At 38.9% G+C, this 19212-nt stretch overlaps 2 protein-coding genes and 1 long non-coding RNA gene across 8 annotated transcripts in view; 1 reads left to right on the top strand and 2 right to left on the bottom strand.

The window, feature by feature from the left end:
- The window catches only part of LOC122057776 (chloride channel protein CLC-d), a 111124-nt gene that overhangs the window by 65457 nt on the left and 26455 nt on the right, over window positions 1-19212 (bottom strand). The gene's annotated exons all lie outside the window — the stretch shown is intronic.
- LOC122057778 (peptide-N4-(N-acetyl-beta-glucosaminyl)asparagine amidase A-like) lies at window positions 11544-13835 on the top strand. Its single transcript, XM_042620037.1, has one exon. The coding sequence runs from the start codon at window positions 11667-11669 to the stop codon at window positions 13515-13517; it is 1851 nt and encodes a 616-aa protein (XP_042475971.1). The 5' UTR covers window positions 11544-11666; the 3' UTR covers window positions 13518-13835.
- Window positions 14622-15023, bottom strand: LOC122057780. Its single transcript, XR_006133628.1, has 2 exons — window positions 14928-15023; window positions 14622-14811 (listed from the first exon to the last, which is right to left on the bottom strand). It is a non-coding gene; the product is annotated as an uncharacterized LOC122057780 (long non-coding RNA).

Raw genomic sequence — 19212 nt, 5'->3', positions numbered from 1 at the left:
TTTAATGGGCCTAAAATATGGATAAAAGGTAGAAAAACGGGATTTAATTCATTAGTTTAGTTAGTTGCTATTTAATTCAATAAATGCCCATTAGGCCATTGGTCGGTTGTAAAGTCCTATATGGACTATTAGTTAGCTAGTTCTACTCCATGCTGGAATCATAAAGTCAAGTCCTAGTCCTATTTTGAATTCCTAGTTGTAGTAGGAGTGTCTAGTCCTATTGAGAAACTAGCTCTTAGTTGTAGTAGGAGTGTCTAGTCTTATTGGGAAACTAACTCCTAAGTAATTTGATTGTTATTCTACCCTCTATAAATAAATGAGCCTATGTACTCCTAATTGGAGATTTGAATAAATAAATTATTGAGTGATTACTCTTTAGCTAAAAAAACTATTTTTGAGAGGTGAGATGCCTAAATCTTTGAAAGGTATGATACCCAAAACCTGAGAGATGAGATACCAATTCCTTTATTCTTTTTCACCCTTCTCAACCCTCCATCGATTCTTCTTTTTCTATTTTTATTTTCTGTTTATTATTATTAGAAGTTCAGACCTGTTAAAACATACAAAATTAGAATCAGTCAGCCAAAGAGTTCTTGTTCTTGAAGCCAATTGACCCTCATTGCTGCCCAAGTTTGAGATCTGATCTACAGATCCTTTGGAGGATTGGTTCTATACTCTAAGAAGATCAATCAATCCTCTCTTGAAGATTATCTGAAGAAGACAAGTTGATGTTCCTACAGAATTCTTCACATTCTCTCTCTTAGGTCTGAAAATCAAGAAAGTACGTAACTCCATAATCAGCCGTCAGAAATCCTTCATATTTGGAGGTTTTTGTGCCCTCTCCAAGGACTATCTACACCCAAAAGTACAGCTCAATCGGACTCCCACATACCTGACCGCACCTTTCTCTCTCCAGCTATACAGAAGGTCTTTCTCGCTCTGATCGGGTTCGGTTTTGGGTTGATTTTGCTCCTATATGGGTATTGTATCCTTGGGGGTTTATTTGATGGTATTATTTCTGTTTCTTGCTTCTATTTATATTGTTTGGAGTTATAAACTGCGGAGTTAGTTACTTGTAATCAACTCCTGCATTAAGTGGTATCAGAGTTATGGCTCAGACAGAAGAACCCCAACCCACCTTTCAAGATGTGATGAAAGCAATCCAAGCCTTGTCCACGAGGTTGGATGGACATGACCGACAGTTGGCTGACCTCGAAGTGAGTACTGGTGCCTACTCTAACACCCAACCAATTGTTGCCCAAACTAATGTTCAACATACTGTCAATTACACTAGTAATGTTCCCAGAAGAGTCACCATGCAACCTCAAAGGGTACCAGTTTGGAATGAAGAGTATGATGAGTATGACAATCAGCTTTATCAGCCTGATGATACATATAAGTTAAACTGGAACTAAAAGAGTACAATAGAAGACATGATCCTGTCTATTACCAAGATTGGGTGAATTCTTTCAATGACTACTTCTGGTGGTACTGTATGCCTGAAGAAAGGAAATTCCAATTAGTTATCACCAAGCTAACTGGTGGAGCTAAGGACTGGTGGAAGAATGAAGAAGACAAGCTCATGTGTAGACGACAGATGCCCCGCAATTGGGAAGACTTGAAGTTCATCCTCAATGAAAGGTTCTTACCACCAACCTACCGACGTTGGCTCTACGACATGCTGAATACCATCAGGCAAGGTACTATGACTGTAGAAGATGCTAACTGATTCAATGAATTGCTTTCACGAACAGTTGCCTATAAGGACGATGAAGAACTACTCATATCCCGTTTCAAATTGGGATTAAAGCATGACATTCGTGAAAAGCTTGGTGTGATCGAAATACCCTCCATGAATACTTGTATTGACAAATCCTTAGAAGCGGAGGACTTGTTCAAGTCAACTCCTCGACGTTCTTACCCACCAACTCATGATTTCGAGGAAAACATGGCTAGGGGAAAGGCAACCATTGCTCCAAACAACGTCCCACCAGCCACGTTAAACAAGGGGAAAACACCTATGACTTATAAAGAAGGCGAAATCAAGTGTTTCCATTGCAGAGGTTTTGGTCACGTTGCCAAATTTTGCCCCTACCGACTGAACACCAACTCCGTCATTGCTGCACTTGAAGCCAATCCAAAGATGTTAGTATGTGAACCACAACTTGATGATTGGATGGCTGATACCACCACTGAAGACAAGGAGGAAGGTGATGAAGTTGAAGGTGAGATGGATGATTGTGGTATGTATATTTTAAACCTCATTACATACACGAATGAGGACATGAACACTGACAAGGGACTTGAAGAGCCTATGATCGAAGAAGAGCAAGTAGAGGACGTGCTAGAAGACGACCTCTTGGATACATCTGAAGACCTTGAGGTTGAGCTTGTGGAATTTGTCATCCCATTAAAGTATCTTGAAGATCGAGCTCCTCACATTCTAGACTATATCTTTATTATCAAAAAGCTACCTAAATTTTTCTACGGCTTGAAGAGGGACGTGCACCATGATATAATCACCCTCACACTCTATAAAATTTGAGGACGGATTTTTTCTAAGAGAGGGCGAGTTGATGTAGATAAGTCACTTGGGCTTATTTTATTACAAATAAGCCTTGGGTTGTGTTATATATGTGTTGAGCCTTTGATCCCATGGATTTTCTTTAAAATGGGACACTTTAATGGGCCTAAAATATGGGTAGAATGTAGAAAAACGGGATTTAATTCATTAGTTTAGTTAGTTGCTATTTAATTCAATAAAGGCCCATTAGGCCATTGGTCGGTTGTAAAGTCCTATATGGACTATTAGTTAGCTAGTTCTACTCCATGCTGGAATCATAAAGTCAAGTCCTAGTCCTATTTTAAATTCCTAGTTGTAGTAGGAGTGTCTAGTCCTATTGAGAAACTAGCTCTTAGTTGTAGTAGGAGTGTCTAGTATTATTAAGAAACTAGCTCCTAAGTAGTTTGATTGTTATTCTACCCTCTATAAATAAATGAGCCTATGTACTCATAATTGGATATTTGAATGAATGAATTATTGAGTGATTACTCTTTAGCTAAAAAAACTATTTTTGAGAGGTGAGATGCCTAAATCTTTGAAATGTATGATACCCAAAACCTAAGGGGTGAGATACCCATTCCTTTATTCTCTTTCACCCTTCTCAACCTTCTATCTATTCTTCTTTTTTTATTTTTATTTTCTGTTTATTGTTATTAGAAGTTCAGACCTGTTAAAGCATACAAAATTAGAATCAGCCAGCCAAAGAGTTCTTGTTCTTAAAGCCAATTGACCCTCATTGCTGCCCAAGTTTGAGATCTGATCTACAGATCATTTGGAGGATTGGTTCTATACTCTAAGAAGATCAATCAATCATCTCTTCAAGGTTATCTAAAAAAGACAAGTTGATGTTCTTGCAAAATTCTTCACATTCTCTCTCTTAGGTCTGAAAATCAAGAAAGTGCGTAACTCCATAACCAACTGTCAGAAGCCCTTCATATTTGGGGATTTTTGTGCCCTCCCTAGGGACTATCTACATTCAAAAGTACAGCTCAATCGGACTCCCACAGGCCTGGCCGCACCTTTCTCTCTCCAGCTCTATAGAAGGTCTTTCTCGCTCCGATCAGGTTTGGTTTTGGACTGGTTTTGCTCCTATATGGGTATTGTATCCTTGGGGGTTTATTTGATAGCATTATTTCTTTGTTTCTTGCTTCTATTTGTATTGTTTGGAGTTATAAACTGCGGAGTTAGTTACTTGTAATCAACTCCTGCATTCTTTGTACTTCAATTGTGACGAAACGTTCACCCCAGGGCATCGATGCAAGAAACTCTTTTTAATTGAAGGTTTTTATGAAGAAGATGAAGATGTCATGGATTACGGATGACTTGGCATTGAGGACAACGCCATTGTTAGGGGGAAGGAATTGTTATATATCTATTATTTAGGCTTACGTTTAGGTATTACCGTATTTAGTTATTATCACATTAATTTGTATTTAGTTACTATCACATGGTAGTTACCTAGGTTGAGAGGTAAGTGGGAATGTGGTAGGTTACGGTTGTAAGTGGGAGTAGTGGGTATAATTTATAACTTCTTAAGTTGTACCTATTTATTAGGAAATGGAAGTAAAGAAAGGGAAGTTAAAATCCCTATTAATTCTCCTTAAAGATTGAGGATCTACTATCTCCTAATTAAGCCAACAATCTGCTATTTTTCCCCTATTTCTTCTCCTTTCTTTGCTTAATCTCTCTATCAAGATAGGAAAACAACGGCATGTACCACTTTGGTAGAGAAGAAGATCTCTCACCTTCCTTTTTCTTTCCTCTAATAATAATGAAATGAACGGCTGCAGTTTTTTTTTCGTAATGGTAGTATTCCCATTTAAAGCAACTCAAGGAAGGATTTCTTTCTGGTGGGACATCCAAGCGACGTGTAGTGTCAGCAAGGACAATGACTTAAATTTCTTTCTATGATTTTAGGGTAATTTATTATCACTCCCTTATACTTAGCTTATATTTACTAAAACTCCTCAGGTAAAGCTTTTGTTTGATACTTCTCTATTTTTAGACTTTTACATATTTTTTTCCATTATCCCTCTTTCTCACCTAATAACTAATTGCTTTCTTTAAATTGATTGGTTCAATTTGTTTATTTATTTTTTAAAATAAAAAAAACAATTGAATCCACATCATCTTCTTTTAAACTGTGGAACCCACATATCCTTATCTTGTCCTTATACACCACCGCCCCATCCCCAAGATCAAAATCCTCTGTTTTTCTCATCCATGTTTGTCCTTGTTTTGCTACCTACAGAACGCGACACGTGGACAACAAGGAGACCAACGGTCAAGATTGGGTGAGGATTATTACATCCGATACGTTGGTCTTAAAGTTGTCCACGTGTCGTGTTCTACGGGTAGCAAAACAAGGAAAAACAGGGATGAGAAAAATAGAGGATTATTTTCCCCATCCCCATGGGGTTCTGGATTCTCAGCACCTACATCTCTCCTTAGTCCTCACCCACTTTGTTGAAACCCCACTTGTAGCCCTACTACCGGTGCAACCTCATCGTTCTTGCCCTACTCATGCTCCCTCCGATTGGTGCCCTCTCCCTTGCGTTAGAATTTCCGCTCCTTGCAAACTCCCTACTCTCTCACTCTCCTCCCCCAACCCTATTGTCGATGCAATTCTACTCCTGATGTAAGATGGGCGGCATGTCTCATAGCGGAGGGTAGCCGGCCAGCCATATTAGACCCTGTAAAGTTTCCCACACAGTCGAACCAAATTCTAAATTCCCATCCCACCAAAATCTGAGAAAAAAAAGGAAAGGAAGGAATCATCCAAATTCTAGGATTTCCCCCTAGAATACCCATAGCTCTCCTTCTAGTTTTTAGCTCTTTTAGTTTTGTCCCCATCTATCACTCAATTTGCTTCAATGCTTTTCCTTTTTTTTTTTTTTTAATTATTTTCATTTTTTGTGGCTTTTCAAATCAATTAATGAAAGGAGAAAAAGATTGGGTTGCAAGTCGCAACACCACCTTCCCATGTCCCATTCTCTTTGCCACCGATACTGTAATACCCTACTTTTTAAACCCAGTCTGATTACTCGGTTGACCCGGTTTAACTATGCAGGACCCAAACCGGAGAGAGTTAGAGCGGGCTCCTTATGGATTAAGATGGCAAGGGTGACCTTAAACACCGGCTGGCCCGATAAGTCCGAGCCAGTGCCAGAAGAGACGGGAGTACCTAAGCCATGTACATGCACCTATCATAAAGGCCATGTACAGATAAAGCAGATATATAGCTGTATTTTAAGGCGTATACATACATTACATCGTATACCGAGGGTGGGGTTCGCGCCAAGGCCCGAACTCTGTCAAAATTCCAAGTTTTGGCCCTCAGGTGGGTGGACAGGTGGGCACACCCACCCACTTGAGTGACCCATCCATGTGAACTATTTAGTTATTTAGGAAGTATATATATAGCATTTATGATTTCTTTTCTTTTCATTTATGACACTCGTACGTTGGTGAGGATAGTAAAGAGGAGAGAGAAAGGAAAGGAAAGAAGAAGAGAAGAGAAGGAAGAGGAAGAAGAGAAGGATTTCAGCGGCGCCGAAGCTTGATCTTCCCATTCCGACGTAGGAAGAGTGATCTTCAACACTAGATTTACATTTAGAGGTAAGCAAAGTTGGATTCCTTAAACATCCACCATACCCAAGTAAAACCCTTGATTCAAGTAGGGTTTCTTGAGATCTTGTAAATCCCCTTTGAAATGATGAATCTAAGGTTTGATAGATGATTAATGTGTTGATATTGAAGGATTTGAAGAGGTATTGACAAGGTTGGAGAAGCATTGTGGATTTGAAGTGATTTTTGGGGTTTTGAAGGTGTTCTTGAGCAAAGAAGGTAAGATGGTTTCCCATCACTTAAATCTAACCTAGGTCTAGGTTAGAACCATCCTATAAAACTTTGAAAGTATGGAAAATGGGTGGGGAAAAGCCCCCATTTGAATCCCCAAAGAATGGAAGAAGTTGGGAAGAAACAGTAGGTTTCCCGCCAAGACCGGTGGGCCATCTGGCCCTCCTGTGGGCACCCGCCTGAGAGGGCAGGGCCTTCGGGCACAACCGGTGGGCCAGACCAGCGGGCTAACCGGTGGGCCACCCTACCCGCCGATCTTAGCAGACCCCCCTGGCCCAACCGGTGGGCCAGACCGGTTGGCCAACCGACGGGCCAGCCTACCCGCTGGTTCAGACTGGTGCGCCAAACAGGTGAGCTGTCTGACACACCTGTGAGGCCCCGAATGTGATTCTTACGTCCGATTGAACCCAAATCGGACGTGTGACCTCCTTTTAGGATTCTAAACATGATCGTGTCATTGGATAGTGTTAATTTTGATTCCAAAATGGTGAAGTACTAACCCCGCTCAATCATGTTAGGTTCACCAAATTCTACGCGTCTCGCATCGGATCTCACCCGTACCGAACGGGAATCCTTGTACACTACAAGTAAGTGAAGAGAGGACGTTTGGCCTTGTTTCAAGGCATTGTTTGGCATTCATTCAAATGTATCTAGTCTAGTCATACCATCATGAATATGCTATGTAGATTAGTCATCCTCACATTGTTATGCATGTGTGCTATGATTACTTTCCAAATGCTATGTGATGAGATGCTTATGTGATTGAATGTTGACATCATTGTGCATGATGCATTGATAGACTAGATGCCGTAGTCTGCTTGGAAACGAGTGCATTGGTGGCCCGTGGTATGGGACGCGGTGGTACTATGCAATCGTACTATTGTCATATAGGAGCATGCGGTTTAGGATTTTCACCGCCCGTGCTACGACCCTTCCCAACAGGGGTTAAGGTGTTGGGTTACCATTTGAGGGGAAGGAGTGGTCGCGGTTGTCGGGTCACTGTGGCGGTTAGACATAATGCCCGACGGGTCATTAGGACAGTCGGCAACCCCAGTGGTATATTCAAGAGGGCCAATCGTACTGTTTTTAAATTGCTGGAGTCAGCACCTTTAATTTCAGTCATTTACATTTCTGTTGAGAGCCGATGGTCGGCATGTTTTTACTTTTTCGAGTACTCACGGTGGGCCTTCTCCGACAACCCTATGGGCGTATCGTGAGATGGAGTTCGCGGCTCGTACCCGGAGTATACACGCACTGTGGCTGTAGTAGCACTAAACCGAAGACTTAGTAATGTTGCTTAGGTGGATGTGATTTAAAATATAATGCATGACATGTAGTGCATATGATTGTGTTTTGATGTGTGGACTGCTGTGTGGTCCATCTTACCACTTACTGAGCTAGTGAGCTCATCCCACGGGTATCCTCCTTTTTAGATGATTTTGCAGGTCATACATCTGAAGAGCACGGGGTGGGTCCCACAGTCGAGTTCCCTGAAGAGGACTGGTGGGCCCCTGAGGAGTTAAAGCACGACACTGACTGCTCGTGCGAGAGTTGTGCTGTGGGACCGCAGTTCTGATGCTGAGCTGAGCTCCACTTTTGAGGCCGAGCTGAGCTCTACCATGTGATGCCGAGCTGGGCTCAACCCTTGATGCCGAGCTGAGCTCTAGCCTTTGATACCGAGCCGATCTGTGTACTCTGATTATTTTGATGGTTTCCTTTATGTACTTGATATGTGAATGATATTTTTATTGTGTAAATATCATGCCTTCGGGCCCACATGTATATAACTATTGTATCACAATTCGGGTATCAAGTATTATGGGATTATTCACAGGTAAAACTTAGTCTTCCGCTGATCTGATAAGTTTTTATTAGTTGTGTGTATGTTGTGGTGGAATACAGTATCAGATGATCCTGGCAGGTTTGGGTTAACCGGTGTTAACCCAGTCACTGGCCCGGTTCAGTGAGAACGGGGTGTGACAGGTACAATGGTAGTGATTGTTGAGTTTCCGTTTGAATTTGCACCGGCAACAAGATGCGGGGTTTCATATTTTCAGAGAAGGGATTGATAATGATATGTGGGTCCCACATTTAAAAGAAGATGATGATGTGGATTCAATTGTTTTTTAATTTAGAAAGTAAATAAACAAGTTGAACCGGTCAGTTTGAAAAAAGTAACCATTTATTAGGTAAAAAAGGGGCAATCTAGGCATTTAAAAATAGTAGGGGAGAAAGAGATGTAAAAGTCCAAAAGCAGAAGAAATTAAAAAAAAAAAAATTTAATTAAATAGGGAAGTTTTAGTAAATATAGGCTAAGTGTAAGGAGGTGATTGTAAATTTCCCATGATTTTATCAAAGAATCTCCGATAATCAAGGGATGTGAGCTTTGGCCTTTCAGGTTCTAGCTCTAGCTTCCATCACAAGTCGACTCACATTCTGGATTCCTTATCTCAGTTTAATCTGAATCTAAAATCGATTATCTTTTAAATTTGAGAAATTTACTATCATTCCCCTACGCTTGATCTATATTTACTAAAACTATTTTACCTTTTATTTTTTTCTGATACTCCATTGCTCTTTTTAAATACCCAGATTAAACTTCATTTTCACCTATAATATATTACACTTTTTTTTAGATTGACTAGTTTAAAACATGGTTTGAACCAAACCACTTATAAGTTTTGTCACATTCGATCATCAAGGATATTGACATAGCCGATGTATCATTAAATATATTATTTATTTATTTATTATTATTATTTTTTATTTCATCTCATCCAATCATCAGGGATGTTGTTTATGTTGTTTATTTATTATTATTATCATTATTATTTTTTTGTCTCATCCATCATCACAAATTTAGCAATCTACTTTTTTATCGGTATTAGATTGGTATCGGTTTCAGCCGATACTAATTCATATCAGTAATTTCAATGTTACATTCCCCGTTATGGTTGCAATACATGCGTTTAGGGATTAAAAAAAAATTAAAAACGTGTGGTATCTGATTGAAACATATGATACCGATATAGATATAGATCGGATATGGAATTATTCTTTGTTGGATTTGCAATATCCTTGATGATTGGATGAGACAAAACCTGCTAGTGATTTGGTTCAAACCATGTTTAGAATCAATAAATTTAAAAAAAAATATAATAAATTACAAGTGAAAAGGAAGAATAATCTAGATATTTAAAAAAAGTAGAGGAGAGAAAGATGTAAAAATTAAAAAAGAGGGAACTATTAAGAAAAAAATAAAAGATGTTAAGACTTTTTAGTAACTATAGGCAAAGTGTAGGGGAGTCATAGTAACTTCCCCTTCTAAAATTTTTCGATTGCATCTTCATTATTGTTTTACCTAACAACACCGCAACACCTCTCTGTGAACGGATTACTAAAGACGAGAGAGAGAGAGAGAGAGAGAGAGAGAGAGAGAGAGAGAGAGAGTAACCAGTAACCACTTCTACCCCACACAGTTATGGGTTCATCCCTTCTCATCCTCTTCTTCTCTCTCTTTCTTCTTCACCTTCCTTTTGCTTGTAATGCAAATCTTCATAAAACAAGTCGTTTCAGATCAGGGCTCCTTTGTCAGACCCATCCTAAAGATGCCCCCATCACCCGTTACTTCGAAGTAACAAAACCCTGATCTTACCTCATCCTTCAACATGATTTTGGCTGCACTTATGGTAAATCGCCTGTTCTTGCTGATTACAAACCCCCATCGGTTCGGGCTAAGATTTGACACCCCTAGCTCAAAGGGTTACAATCATAGTTAGTAAATTCGGATTCGGGAATTATTCAGGCTGAGAATTATTTGAAATAATTTGATTGGTTAATTTAAGGATTCGATCAAAAAAGCGGTCAAAAAAATGGACAAAATAAAAATCTGAGTCAGATTCGGATTTGAGAATTATTCGATTAAAAAAATAAAAGTCGGGCAAAAAATTTGGATATTATTTTTATAGTTTATTGTATATTTTTTATTTATCAAGTTATTAGCTTGATTTGTATACTTAGAAAGAACAAATTACTTTATACAATAAAGTAAAAAACTATGAAAAAATTGTCATTGAACGATGGAAGCAATGGTTATTGTAATCCAATTTCTACTCATGAAATAGATTAGACCCCAAAACAGTGAAAGTAAGATTACAACTACAATAAAACAAATAAATAAATTGACCACAAAAAATTTTCATTATCCTTTTGCTTGGGTTCACAAGACCCATATTTCACTAAGGCGCACTAATTTTTCACAATTAAAACAACAATATAAAAGAAGATTGATCGACACAGTGATATGAATCTGCCCTGGTCCCCCGAAACCTCAAATTATCCATTAAGGCTTGATATCTCCCCTATCTTAAGATGAACTGATGAAGTTATGAGAAATAAATGAAACAAAGAGTAAATTCATACGATTGTTACAGAAGAATGAGTGGAGAAAAAAGATGGGAAGAAGGAGGTGGAAATTTGGGGGAGAAAAAGATGAAAAAATTATTTCGGTGGTGGGTACCGTGGGTTTCATATATGACATTTTGTTTGTTTGTTTTTTTTTTTATTATTATTTTTTTAATACTGTTTAAGTGGACCGAATAATTCGGTTTAATTCGATTCGGCCTGAATTATTCGCGTTTTAAAATCAAATTAGTAAAAAACGCATATTTTAAAGAATTTTATTTTTAATTTGGATTCAGTCAGAATTTTTTATTTAATTCGAGAAAATTCTGTTTGGTGAATTATTCGGCCAAATTGTTAACTAAGGTTACAACAAGCCATGGCATTATGTATTGTGTATTTATGTCTCAACCCTAAGGATTTGTGGATAGGATACCAATTTTATGTGTATTGATCGATTTTGCCCCTACATTTTATAAAAAAATACTAACCGTGATAATCAACGGACTTGAGCTTTGACCTTCCCGGTTCCAGCTCAGCATCCAGCACAGGTCAACTCACAATTTGGATTCCTTATCTCAGTATAATCTGAATTTAAAATCAATTATCTTTTAAATCTTTTTATTATATCTTCATTATTGTTTTATTGATATAAATAATTAAGAAAGATAAAATAGAAGATTAATGTCAGGGTCAACATTGTTATTGTAGAACCTATTCTTCATAGCCTTTCTGGCTAAGCTGTGCATACTGATATCTTTCATTACTGTTTTACCAAACAACTCTGCAACTTCTCTGTGACCGACTACTAAAGACGAGGAGAGAGAGAGAGACTAACACAGTTATGGGTTCCTCTCTTCTCATCCTCTTCTTCTCTCTCTTCCTTCTTCACCTTCCTTTTGCTTGTAATGCAAATCTCCATAAAACAAGTCGTTTCAGATCAGAACTACTTTCTCAGCCCCATCCTAAAGATGCCCCCATCACCCGTTACTTCGAAGTAACAAAACCCATTAAACTACCCAAAACAAAACCCTGTTCTTACATCATCCTTCAACATGATTTCGGCTACACATATGGTAAATCGCCTGTTCTTGCTGACTACAAACCCCCATCGGATTGCCCATCTCAGGATTTCTCCAAAATCGTTCTCGAATGGAAAGCAACCTGTAAAGGGAGACAATTCGATCGCATTTTTGGGGTTTGGTTGAGCGGTGTTGAAATCCTTCGTAGCTGCACTGCAGAACCTAGAGCCACCGGGATCGTCTGGACACTCAAGAAGGACATTACGAGGTACACTTCATTGCTTAAGAATCCTCAAACACTTGCTGTTTATCTGGGTAACCTTATTGATCAAACTTATACTGGAATCTACCATGTCAATATAACATTCCATTTCTATCCTGCGGAAGTACCCACAATTCCCCTTAAGCGGAATTCTGCAAATTCCGTTTCTAGGTTTGGTTCTCCTGCCGATTTGGTGCTCCCCATCTCGCGAAACCTTCCTCTGAATGATGGATTGTGGTTTTTGATTGAGAATTCGACGGATATTGAGAAGAAGCAGTTTAAGATTCCACAAAATGCCTATCGAGCTGTTCTTGAAGTGTATGTTTCATTCCATTCGGATGATGAATTTTGGTATACGAATCCTCCCAATGATTATATTGAAGCAAATAATCTAACAAATGTGGCTGGAAATGGCCCTTATAGGGAGGTTGTGGTTTCTCTCAATGATAGGGTTGTTGGTGCTGTCTGGCCTTTCACTGTGATCTATACTGGAGGAATCAATCCTCTCCTTTGGAGACCCATCACTGGGATCGGCTCTTTCAACCTCCCTTCATATGACATTGAAATTACGCCATTCCTTGGTGAGATTTTGGATGGGGATAGCCACAAATTTGGGTTTAGTGTAACAAATGCTCTCGATGTATGGTATGTAGATGCAAATTTGCATCTCTGGTTGGACGGTAAGAGTGAGAGAACTGAGGGCAAGCTCATTAAATACAAAAGCCCACGTCCACTGGTCTCTCTGGTTTCACATTTTGAAGGTCTCAATGGATCTTTTCTTATCACTGCAAGTCGGTCTATTCATTCATCAGGATGGGTGAAGTCCTCCCATGGGAAGATCAAAACTTATTCGATCCAAGATTTTAGTTTCACGAACTTAATGGAGATGAAAGAGAATTTCAATGTGCAGATTGTGGGTCAAACAATTGAAGCCAACAGTAGTGTTTTTGCGAAGCTCCCTTCTTCTTATATGTATTCTATGGAATCAGTGAAGAGGTTTCCTCTTTATTTGTATTCAGGCAATGTAGAGCAAGGGGTTGGCAGTTATAATTCAATTGCAAACCTCTCATTGGGATTTAATGAAGATAGATTTTCTGGTGCCAGTTCTGATTTCTCTACCAGTTCTCTCAGAAACTTGCAGAATGGACAAGGTAATATGCTTGTAAAGGGAAACTTGGTAGTCAGTGGTTTGGGAAGTACTCAGCAAACGTATGGATTTGATAGTAATGAAGGATGCTACTTCAGGAATGTGAGCAGTACAAACTACACTGTTCTTTATGATGAAAAAAGAGGCAGTTGCGACAGAAAATCTTCGCCTCGCTTAAGCTTCAAGTTGAGTAGATGGTGGCCTGTTTCTGCTAGGAGGAGCTTTCGAACATCTAAATTGCATGGTCAAAGGGGGCTGGCTTAGGTTCAGCCGATTTTCTGCTTGCTCCATGAGTTATGAATTAATGACTCCATATCCCAGAGGAGTTTTGGGCAGTGAATAAGAAGCATGCAAGTGTGATAATTAGGGATAATTACTTGCTACGTAAGACCATCACTCTCTCTCTCTCTCTCTCCCTCTCTCTCTTGCTTTATATGAGCTTGTTTAGTTTTTAATGGCAGTGATGAGTATTTGTTTCTTTTAGTTCCATCACTGTATTAAATTTCTGCTAAACATTACTGTGGTACATTGAGCTGTATATTTGCCATGTTCTAATATACTGCACCTCAAACTTCAATTTAACTTGTTACAAACTAACTAAAAAATCAGAGTTGGCTGCTGTTTATTCATAAAAATCAAAGTGATTGAGCTTGTACTTGCCTAATTCTGAAATTATAACTCATAGAACTTAAGAACTAATTCAATTATATTTTTCCTATACGCTTATGGTATGGCTAACAGCGTAACAATTGGGTAGGGAATAACCAGAACTGACAGAAATGATTAGTTTCTAAATTTTGTAAGATCTTGATGAGAAATGTGGTCCCCCAGAAATCCAGTTCTCTGGTAATACATACCTTTCCAAACAGGGTAAACGGAATAATGGATTATTGCTAAAATGATGATGAAATCAGAAAATGGAAAACTGTTTTGAGGACTTTTTGTCACCTATTATTTTGGTTTTGCGTGAAGTGTGTGGGTTTGTTTTGCTCCACCAAGGGTGATAAAGAGCACAAAGAGCTGCAGAGTGCAGGGCTTTCTACAGAACCAAGGTGCAGCTTTTATCACTTCCATTTTTTCACTTGACCTGCATAAATCAAACTATTTTATAGGCTAAGAAGAAACTATTGGTCCATTACAGGCGCAGGCTAGGCTTGATCACACCTAGGCCAGCGTTCAAACTCTAGGGTTCCTCTCTATTGGCCACATTTTTGTATCCAGTAAGAAACAATCATGAAAATATCTGTATGGGCTAAGTTTTTCAGAATTGGTCGCCCTAGATATATGTCAGATGACAGATTAGATAGGGCCCAAATCTTGTGGATAAATAAACCCCAACGTCCCCTAATAACATTTCAAATTTCAATCTTTTTTTTTTTTTGGTTAATAGGAGTTTATTTATTTGGAGTGTGAGAGACACATGGAGTCATTCTTACCAAGATTGACCAGCCATGGAATGGAAAACGGCCGGCTTGTTCTACACTCTAGAGACAAGGCCTTCCGGGGCAAGATGTCAGCAACATTGTCCATAGATCTTGGAATATGAGCAAGGGAGCAACTGCAGAAGTAAGACAAGACATAAGATGTGGTCCTTGCAATCAGATTCCATAAGAAGGTTCTCCATGCATTCTCTTAGAGCATGAAGGATATATGTCCTTAAGGCAAGAGCCTCACCTTGCAAAACAGAGGTTACTTTCACTGGCTCAGAAATAGCCATTTGCAACTGGCAGGATGAGTTCCTAATAATAAAGCCAATTCCAGCCTTGCTGCACTTTGGGGAGACCTGAGTCACAGTTGAGATTGAAGGCAGTAGGAGGGGGAGACCAGCGAGCGGGTTGTTGAGTGGTAGAGACAGGTCTGTGCTTAATAGGTGAGGCTTTGCTGTAGCGTTCGAAATTCCTCGAATGCCATCGAATCTCTGTGACAAACTCCCTCAGGAGAGGATGGTCTACAGTGGGCACTCTCATTGTGAGCTCTCCAAATATACCGGCAAGTGAAGGATAGGGGACTAATAGAAGCTCGCCCATTGAACTTATCTTTAGATTGAAGATTGTCCCAATGAGAAATCCAATTGGAAAGGCTGGGAAAAGGGAGGTCAACCCATCAAGATATGGTCAATTGTTTCTGGGCAGCTACCACATCTGTGACAATGAGGATCAACAGGGATTCTTCGGCGATTCAATGTTTCCCCTGAAGCTAGACCAGCAGCTATCGCTCTTGAAAGAAAGTTCTTTATCTTGGGGAGAGAAGAGCAGGCCAAGAGTAGCTCAAGAAATTAAAAAGGAAAAGTACAAGATTATTCAATATTAGGTTTTGGATTTCCAAATTACCACCCATTTTCTTTTCTTTTTTTAACCAAATGACCAAAACAAAATAACTAAATATGGTTACTGCAAAACCACCCAATACAGTCCTCACTTATCTTTTTAGACATTTTTTCCTCTTTAACTTTCTTCTCAAACATTCCTTCTGTTTGGGAAGAGTTACGACCATGGATGCTTTTTCTTTTCTTGGCATTGGATTCGATTGATTCAGTTTCTTTCCATTCAATGGCTGAGAGGACCTAGTTACGTGGCCATGTGTTGGGTGGAGTGTGTGTCCGGATCCTTTCAACCGTTGGATGCCATGCTAAGCACCCCGATGACTGTAGAAGATCTGAATCCAAACTCAACAAGAGAGAAAGGAAGAAGAAAAAAAAAGACCATATGATATTTATGTGTGCATCACAGGTTGGCTCAAGTCCTTAACTCAGGCAATCCTCATCAGAGGCCACCTGGGTCCTGAGTTGTAACTGAGGGCTTGCAGGTCAAGGACAACACAACCCCCACCGCAACCCACACCATCAACAAAATCCAAGGCCCAATTAAGAGCCCTCCCAGTCCCCACCACCATTAGTCCATTACGCCACTGCTTGCGTCCATTCTGAGAGTCTTACAATTTACTGATCACCTCTTCTTTGTAGTTTGGATCTCCTGCATGCGGGCCCTGTAACTGAGTCTGAAGACTATGAACCACTCACAGATACCTCTTCGTATGGGACAAAAAGAAGTGAAAAAAGGTGACTGCCTATATTGTATGAAAGTAATGTGTGGACAATGGACATGCCTTTTGTATTTTCTTTCTGGAATCTAACAAATGCTAGAAGACGACCGGAGAGAATCCCATCAACGATGATGTAAGCAACTACGCCAGCCATTGCTCAATCTTTCATTACTTATGCGACGCCAAACTTAAACTTGGCTTAATGATATGAGAAGGCTTCTAAGCATCAGGATCCACATAATCTAGGGTCGTTTGATAACATTTCTGTTGTTTATGTATCTAAAAATGACTTAATATTTTTCCTAATCAAAAGGATTAATGTTTCTACTGTTTCTGAGTAGAAGAAGAATAGAAATAAATTTCTATTTAGATTAAAGTAACCTCTTGTCTTTTGTTTTGAAATCTCTGGATTAGAAAGTCAATTTTAAATAACCTCAACCATTTAAATCCTCACTCTCATCTCAGTTTGGGAAACTGGGAAAGTAGTGAATACAGATTCTCCCTAAAGATTTTACAGTTGATCAATCCAGAGATCACGGGAACTATATTCTCTCTACAAAACCTAAAGTTTGAAATTCTATTCTCTTTTTTTTCTTTAATTTTTCGGTAAGATTAACAATTGAATTATATGGATTGAATCCGACTCCCCTCCATAGAGCCTAAGGATTAAAGAGTGATCTCATGGTTGAGAGGGCTTGGACACACATTTTGAGGTCACCCCATTTATAGGATCATCCACTGATCCTAAGTTCTAAGTTCTATGGAGAAGAATCTTATCAGCTTTCCACAGACCAAGCTCAATGAGAAACCGTTGACCTTTTTGCATGGCAATCACAGATAATAAGGAGATAGAGGTGTCACATCGTTCAGCCACCTGTGAAATATATCATGTTCATCTCTCTAAAGCCATGGGAAATATACCATGAGATTGATTCCAAATAACCATTATGATGAGCCCACAATTGCTGAAATTTCCAAGGAAATTGATTGATGCATTACAAAAGTAATCACTACTAAAGAGTCACTTTCTATCTGAATATTATTATTATTAGCAAACTATAGGCCAATAAAAAGCATAGAGAATGCAACCACAATTTTGTTTGAACCCCCACGTAGTTAGAGAAATATCCGAGGGGAAAGTCATGAAAAAATGAGAGAGAGAGAGAGAGAGAGAGCACAAAACACATGAGGAAGAAAGCTTCCCACGTTGGAACTAATCCTCCACTCCCTTTGGCAGCTATACTATACAATGACTGCAACATATATCTTTGTATCTCTCATTTTTTTATCGAATGGTGGGATCCTATTGGATGATCTTATCTGGCTTAGTCATAAATAATTGTAGATAAGGAAATCTAAATAAGATATGGGTGAAGGATCCTTGGTAGTACAGTCTGCGCCCTCTCACAGGGCAAATGATGTCCCTTAGTGATCTAAGGCATCGTTTGATGACATTTCTGCTGTTTCTGTGTTTAGAAACAGTAGAAACAGCTTTTTACGTTTTTGGAAATAAAAATAGATTTTTTAGTGTTTGATAAAATTGTTTCTAGAAACGTTCTTTGCAGATATAATGCCATTAAAAACCCCAATAGTATCATCGGATGCCCAAAAGGGAGAGAGGGTTTAGTTGCCTCTTTTTAAGTTTAAATAGTTGAGAGATTTATCAGGCACAACAACCTTTTTTTTTTCCTTTCAAATTCGTTTCTAGAAACGACGAACTTGTTTCGCCAAAGTCGTTTATAGAATTATAAATAAGCATACATTTTGATTTATGTTTCTAGAAACAAGTGATAATAACAACTTTGGGCCTGTTTGATAACATTTCTACCGTTTCTGTTTCAAGAAACGACAGAAACATAAATTTTCGTTTCTAGAAACAGAAACGGAATTGAAGGTGTTTGATAAGTCACGTTTTTTAAAGTAGATAGTAACCAACGAAAGAATGGCCACAAGTCGTTTCCAGAAATTTCGCCTGGGTCATTTCTTGAACCATAAATAGGTAGAAATTTCAATTTCTATTTCTGAAAACAAGTAAAACGAAATAGTTTTATCAAGCACTCTTTGTTCCATTTTTGCCATTTCTAGATATGGAAACGCTTTTCTTGAAACGTTGTCAAACGGGCCCTTTATCAAACACTTTTTAGGCTATTTCTCCATTTCTGGGAACAAAAAAACATAGAAATAGAACATTGTTAAACGGTGCCTTAGTTCCTTTTCACATTAGCTCCCACATCAGTGCAAACACACAGACGAGCAGCAATCCTTTTTCCATAAGATATAGCATAAATCCCTAAAGATATATTTGCTTATGATGTAATCCCTAACTTTACAATATCACATAATAGACCTACAAGCATGGAATTAACTGGTGTCTCCACCTTGTTAGAGTGCCATATACAACGAATTTGGACTAACGATTAGATATAAAAGTAGTTTCTAAAGCCTTTAAAAATAATCACTTCTCTTTTGAGCATATATTGTCTAATCTTCTGATCTTTGAACCTGTCAGACTGTTTAATCAGGACTGGTTAAGGTCTAGAACTGACCAGACCGATTAATAATATGTGGCGGTTTTCATATATAAGACCGGTTCGATGTTGGCCTCAAGAGGCAGGGACCAATGAAAAACCAGACCAATTAATTGGAACCGGCTGATTTACACCCCTAGTGCGCGGTCTCTGGGGCAATCAATGAGAATTCCTTGGCCAAGCCTCCGTGTTGTCAATCCCATCCTGGGTCTGAGATGGGCCTCATTGTCAAACTAATCATAAGCCCCAAGTCTACGGAACAAACTGAGGCCCACCTGAGGCCTTTTCTTGCCAAGAACAAGGTTCAGAACAGTGAAAATGCAACTGTTTGATCTATTAAAAGTCTTCTACCAAAAAAAAAAAATCTATTAAAATAGTCTTTCAATCTA

The sequence above is a fragment of the Macadamia integrifolia genome, chromosome 12, assembly GCF_013358625.1.
Source record: "Macadamia integrifolia cultivar HAES 741 chromosome 12, SCU_Mint_v3, whole genome shotgun sequence".
Lineage (NCBI taxonomy): Eukaryota > Viridiplantae > Streptophyta > Magnoliopsida > Proteales > Proteaceae > Macadamia > Macadamia integrifolia.
Note: the sequence above shows the minus strand (reverse complement) of the source record. Positions and strands in the feature narration are given on the sequence as shown.

Excerpts from the sequence above, each read along its gene's own strand:
- LOC122057778 (XM_042620037.1), top strand. The coding sequence starts at position 11,667 with ATGGGTTCCTCTCTTCTCATCCTCTTCTTCTCTCTCTTCCTTCTTCAC.